The 6,898-nt window shown below is 41.0% G+C and overlaps 1 protein-coding gene across 1 annotated transcript; it reads left to right on the top strand.

The window, feature by feature from the left end:
• Positions 1-1,355: 1,355 nt before the first annotated feature.
• On the top strand, positions 1,356-2,300 carry OR9Q2 (olfactory receptor family 9 subfamily Q member 2). Its single transcript, XM_017648104.3, has one exon. It carries the CDS (start codon positions 1,356-1,358, stop codon positions 2,298-2,300), a length of 945 nt encoding a protein of 314 aa, XP_017503593.3.
• Positions 2,301-6,898: the final 4,598 nt, after the last annotated feature.

Genomic DNA, 6,898 nt, shown 5'->3' with positions numbered 1-6,898 from the left:
GAGAGCGGCTAGTCCCTGAGCCCTGTTATTTTGGGCTCAGTCTGACAAAATCCCAGCCAACTCTGCTGTCAGGGATGGATCAGTTTCATCAAGGGGAGAGGAAAGAGAGGGACTCCATAAAGTGACATTAAGACAGAGGTCTGGAAGCGACTCCATCTCTACCAGGTTGCTACGATTATGGATTCATGTTGCATTGTTTGATGAAAAGGAATAAAGACCAGGTAATTGAAGTCCCAAGAGCCAAAGTGACTTGTTCAGGCACACACATCTAGTGGGGGTGAACTGGAACCCAGGGCTCCTCTGGATTGGCAGGTCACTGAGAAAGGAGGGAAGCTCCAGCCAGCTGGAATTCAGGTGAGGACAGCTCATGCCCAGCCCATGGCTTCCAGATCTAATTCTTTTTCTTTGGTATTATCCCTAATGGATCAGCTCAGTGCCTGCCTAGCCACTGTATCACATGATCAAATCTGACCAAAGCCCCCCTTTACAGCCCTGAACCAGAGCTCCATTAAGGACCCCCAAATCCATTAACTCAGATTCCTCTGACAGCACTTAGATAGCCCCCAACTGCAGAACTATTTCTGCTTTCACATTTAGATGCTGTTTGTTATTAAACTACTGCTTTTTATCAGGATGTGGGAAAACCAAACAATGCTTATGGAGCCCTGTTAGGTGCTAAAAGGGGCTTATGTTTACTCTTTCATTTGGAGGGTAATTCTAGTACAAAAAACAAAGTCCCCTAATAAGCCAGCCAACTCTAATTAGGACAACAGCTGTTTGTTAAACAAGCATGTTGTGAGACTGAGAATAGAAATATTCCAACAAGCAGAGCCCACTGCTGATTGCTAATGGATTTTTTTTGGTTCATGCTCTTTTTTTGTTCATAGAATATAAATTTTCCCTCCTTAAAAATATTTATTTAAAAATTTAGGTAGCCAGTATATATATGTGGAGGGCTTTTAGCTTTCCAATGCCATTTGGCATCTGTTTGAATCTGTGCATTAATCTTACCTCACGAGCAGCACAAATGGCAAGAGAGGAAATTGTGTCTTGTGTAATAACATCAACCAGCTAACTGGGGACAGAGATGCAACTTCAAGAGTTAACTCTAAGCCAGAGAATCACTTGCTGTCCATTCTTAGTGTAGTAGAAGCATTCATCACTGTTTATCTCATATTTTAGTGAGCTTCTACGGTTGTCCGTTTGCATGTTAGCCTGCAAAGTTTGTTGAAGTCAAGTGCCTAAATGCCAGACACCCAACATAAAGCTTTATTACTCGGAATGACTTGAACTTCTCTCCCGGGGTCCCCTCCACTGGCTCTTGCCATAGTCCTCACAGGTTAACAGCTGAATGGATGGCGGCGAGGAATGGCACCGTAGTGACAGAGTTCTTCCTTAGTGCATTCACCGAATGCCCTGAGTGGAGGCTTCCTCTCTTCCTGGTATTTTTCAGTTTTTACCTACTCACTCTGCTGGGGAATGCAGGAATGATCATCCTGATCCGCAAGGATCGCCGGCTCTGCACCCCGATGTACTTCTTCCTCAGCCACCTCTCCCTCGTGGACGTCTGCTACTCGTCTGTCACCGTCCCTCAGATGCTGGCCGTGCTGTGGGAGCACGGGGCAGCTTTACCCTACGCACGCTGTGCGGCCCAGTTCTTCCTCTTCACCTTCTTTGCCTCCCTTGACTGCTACCTCCTGGCCCTCATGGCCTATGACCGCTACGTGGCCGTGTGCCGACCCCTGCTTTACGTCACCGTCATGACGCAGAAGGCCTGCTGGGGCTTGGCGGCCGGGGCTTATGTCGCTGGTTTCTGCAGTGCGTTGGTGCGGACGGTCACCGCCTTCAGTCTGTCCTTCTGTGGGGACAATGAGATCAACTTCATTTTCTGTGACCTCCCTCCTCTGTTAAAGCTGACCTGTGGGGACAGCTACCCCCAGGAGGTGGTGATCATTGTGTTTGCCATGTTTGTCATGCCAGCCTGCGTGGTGGTGATCCTGGTGTCCTACCTGTTTATCATCGTGGCCATCATGCAGATCCGCTCTGCCGGCGGCCGGGCCAAGACCTTCTCCACCTGTGCGTCCCACCTCGCGGCTGTCGCTCTGTTCTTCGGCTCCCTCATCTTCATGTACCTGCGAGATAACACGGGCCAGTCCTTGGAGGAAGACCGAGTGGTGTCGGTGCTCTACACAGTGGTCACGCCGATGCTGAACCCCGTCATCTACAGCCTGAGAAACAAGGAGGTGAAGGAGGCTGTTAGGAAAGCCCTGAGCACATCACAGACATCTGGAAGGCTCTAGACGGACTCCTGTCAAGGTCATTCCATAGTTTTTCCATCCTTTCTGTCTTTCCACAAGTATCACCTACTTAGGGAGACTTTCCCTGACAACCCTATTTAAAACTGCACCTGTATTTCCCTCCTCCACCTTTTGATTTATTATTCTATCTAATAATTGTCCATCCGATGTGTTTTGTTTTAAATATTTGACATTGTCTAATTCTCATGACTTGAAAATACACTACAAGAGAGTCGGCATTTTTATATGTGAGATTCCTTTCTCTCTCCGGTGCCTAGCAAAGCGCCTGGCATATAGAAGGGACTCCATGAATATTTATGGAATGAGTGTATTAATCTCAGATTCCAGTGTCTACCTTCAAGTTCCAACTTTCTGAGTCCTCAAATAAGTATCAGTCAAGTAGGTTTACCTCCTTCCTAGGATTAAATATATATATGTATTTTTAGCTAACCACTTTAGGTAAAACTCATCACATCATATAACGGTATATTGCATTCTCACATGTTCTCCCCCCTAAAGAAGAATGACCTTTTGTAAGAAAATACATGTTGCTTCTGTGTGGATGATCTTTCCCATGCTTCCCAAGGCTGATTGAGTGTATGTATTTGTGACCGTCATCATCTCCTTTGCTGTGTAAGTTCTAACTTGATCCAGCTATAAAAGGATTTTATAATGCAATACAAACTCATCATGTAGCCCAATTCCTTTTAGTTTACAAGAAATACTATACTACTACCTAGTGTGCAATATTCATCTATTGCTGGCATTGCACAGTTTTGGGATTTGAGTATATTTCAAATACAGTAGTAATAGTAATGGAAGGAAACACCTTTTTTGCATGTGTATTTAAAAATTTTTATTTTTAAAATTAATTTTTTAATTTTAATTGATTACAGTTGACATATAATATATTAGTGTCAGGTGCACAACATAGTGATTTGACACTTATGTACATTATGAAATGCTCACCATAATAAGTGTAGTTGCCATCTGTCATTATACAGTTATTGTAATATTGTTGATTATATTCCTTATGTTCTACTTTTTATTTCCATGACTTATGTTGCTGAAAGTTTGTACCTTATGATCCCTTTCACCTATTTTGCCCATGCCTCTCATTCTTTCCCCTCTGGCAATCAATAGTTTATTTTCTATATTTATGAGTATTTTTTGTTTTTTGTTTGTTCATATGCTTTATTTTTTAGACGCCACATATGAGTGAGGTCATATGGTATTTGTCTTTCTCTGTATGACTTATTTCACTTGGCATAATATCTTCTTGGTCCATCCATGTTGTCCTAAATGGCAAGATTTCATTCCTTTTTATGGCTGAGTAATATTCCACTGCATATACTGTTGCACATCTTTATCCATTCAACTATCAATGGATGCATCAGTTCCTTTCTTATCTTGGCTATTGTAAATAATGCTGCAGTAAACATAAGGGTGCATATATCTTTTCTTTGGGTAAATACCCAGAAGTGGAATTACTGGTATTTATGGTATTTCTATTTTTAACATTTTGAGGAACCTCTGTACTGTTTTACATTGTGGTTGCATCAATTTACAATCCCGCCAACAGTGCACAAGGGTCTCCTCTTTCCACATCCTCACTAACACTTGTTATTTCTTGTTTTTTTTTTTTTGATAATAGCCATTCTAACAAGTGGGCGGTGATATTTCATTGTACTTTTGGTTTTCATTTCCCTGCTGATTAGTGATGTTGAGCAGCTTATCATATGTATAAGACTACATTTTTGAGGATCCAGTGCATGAATGGGCAGGGACCATATCTGTCATATTCGTTAGTGTCTGTTGAATATAGTACATTGCCTGGCACAACAAATCCTTTATGAGTGAAACAAAAATATTTGGAAAATCTAAGAGCTATCTACAAATACAGCTAGAGTTTTCATCCAGGGGAATTTTCTAGATCCTATCATTTATTTTTTGTTCCCCTTCTTATTGTTTATGTGGTTTTAGAAAAATAATGATAATAATATAATATGTAATACATATAATTTATGTATAGTTATAATATATAATCGTGAAAATAATGATAATGAAGGATAGCAACTAACATTAGGCAGTTATCAGGAATTCTGGAATCTTTCAGGAATTGGGATGTTTGCTACAGGAATTACCTCATTTAATTCTCACCACAAGCCTATGAGACATGGTCTACGAATATCCCTAGTCTATAGGTAGATGAGACACTTGAGAGTCAGAAAAGTCGAGTAATTTGAAAAGTCAGCAAGCAAGTGACAGAGTGGGGCTTCTGCCCCACTGAGCGGGAGATCTTAATTGCCACACATGGTTTCCTGCCCTGATCTATTGCCCATGAGATATAACCACGGTCTGGAATGTACTGTTGGACTTTTCTTTTCCCTTTTACCTGGTGAAGAAAAGATAAAAGTCCAATCTGTAGGGGTAGGAGGCAATAAACAACACTTATTTTATAGCTCCATGTGCTAATATTGTGTCATGAGATAGCAGGTGTCACTGTGTGTGTGCAAGTAGTTGTATATGAGAAAATGAGGTGTGTAGATTAAATAAATGGCAGCTTCTGAACTCTACTTTCTACCAACATACGACAAAAATTTTAGAGAAAAGTTGGATGGGCAGGTTTAAAAAAAGGTACAGGGAAATAATTGCACTGGTAGCCAGCGGATTTGGGTTCACACATCAGCCTTTGTGTTTTGTACAAATCACTTAAAAACTGCAGAACAAGGTGGAGCAATTCCACAGAATGCCTCTTAGGGCCATTTTTCAAATATTGACTGCCAAGCAAATGATCCCCTGATACATCGACTTCTGTAGCAGGTGATAGAGGTGTTTGTGTTGTAGAAAGTCCTCAGATTTGGTGCCAGAGTGTCCAGTGTGTGTCACTTCTTCCTTCCATGGCTCCAGATGAATTAGGCTCTGTTAGCCTGCTTGCTCAACAGTGAAATAAAACTTAGAAGCCATTTATTCTGGGGCAGATTTTATATGTATCTCATTTATTCTCACAATGATTTGGTGCATATGAAGAATGGGAAGGTGCTGGGTGAAGTTCTATAAAATTAATGAGTATTACTACAGTGGTTGTCCCAGGCTCGGCAGTCTAATGAGCATCAGTGGGCGGAGGCACCCACAGCTGACCGTGGCTTCTTCTATTCCAGTCTGTTTGGAATGGTCTCCTTTGGGCTGCGATTAGCCTTGGGTCCAGACGTCCTCAGAAGTGGAGAGGTCTCTAACAATTTTTTAACTTAACTCTTAAACTAATGTAAACATAAATGCACACTTAAACTAATGCTAGGCATTATTGCTAAAAGCTTTGCATGAATCATTTATTTTAGTCCTCCTAACAACTTTAATGGAAAGTAGTTTTTATTGACCTCATTCAGCCAAAGGAGGAAATAAGATCTAAAGAGAGTATGTAACTTGCCCAAATTATGCAGCAAGAAAGTGGGAGACCAGGGAAGATCTGATCTCAATTCTGTCTCCAAAATGTGTGCCCTTCAATGGTATCCAGAAAGGCAGACGCGTTTCCCTCTGGCTTTCTCCCAGACCACGATTCTCAGTTGCAGTTTGCTTCATAAGTGCCTGGATTTCTGCTCCATTCTTAGTTTCAGTGTTTGGTAGGTGTGGGCTAGGGTGAGTGCACCCTGTGGCCTGACATAAATGTGAAGTTTATTATAGGTCAACAAAGAGGGTCTGGGGGAATCTGTGGCTCCCTCAGAAAGAGCTGCATGGCTCAGATGAGCTGTTGCCTTCTGGAGCCTGGCCAGAGCCGCTCTGAGTCAACGCTTCCGTCAATAAGTAGTTCATCAGTGCAGTGCCTCTGAGCAGTCACCTACTTTACATTCCTGTCTTCTTTAATCTTCAGCAATCACCTAAGAATTAAAGATTCCTTTCCAAACACTGATGATTGTCATTTCTTACCATTTAACTGCATTAAAAATATGTATTTCATTATTTTGTTCTACGCTTCTCTATCATGGATTTATCTGTCATCTATGGTCTCATAAGATGTGTGTTCTGATTTTCTAAGACTGAAAAAACAGCTTCATTGAAGTATAATTGACAGGCAATAAAACTGCACATACTTAAAGCATACAACTTATTAAATTTTAACATGTGAAAATGCCCATGAAGCCATCCCCTCAATCAAGATAATGAACATACACATCACTCCCCAAAGTTTCCTTTCACCCCATTGTATTTTCTTTCATGTGCCCTTTCCCACCACCCACCCTCTTATGCCCCCAGACAACCACTGATCTGTTTTTTTCTCTGCACATTAATTAGAATTTCTTAGAATTTCATATACAGCTTCTATAAATGGACTCATATCTGACTTTTTTCACTTGACATAATTATTTTGAGAGTCATTAATATTGTTGTGGGTATCACCAGTTCTTTCCTTACTATTGCTGTGTACTCTTCTCTACCATCGTTTGTGTATTCATTCACCCAGTGATATGTATTTTGGTTATTTCTAGTTTTCGGCTATTTTAAATAAGGTTGCTATAAACATTTGTGAAAAGTCTTTGTATGGATTTACACTTTATTTCTCTTAGGAAACTATCTAGGGAGTAGAATAGTTGGATCATATAGTA

This window comes from Manis javanica, chromosome 11 (assembly GCF_040802235.1).
Source record: "Manis javanica isolate MJ-LG chromosome 11, MJ_LKY, whole genome shotgun sequence".
In the NCBI taxonomy this organism is placed as follows: Eukaryota; Metazoa; Chordata; class Mammalia; order Pholidota; family Manidae; genus Manis; species Manis javanica.
Note: the sequence above shows the minus strand (reverse complement) of the source record. Positions and strands in the feature narration are given on the sequence as shown.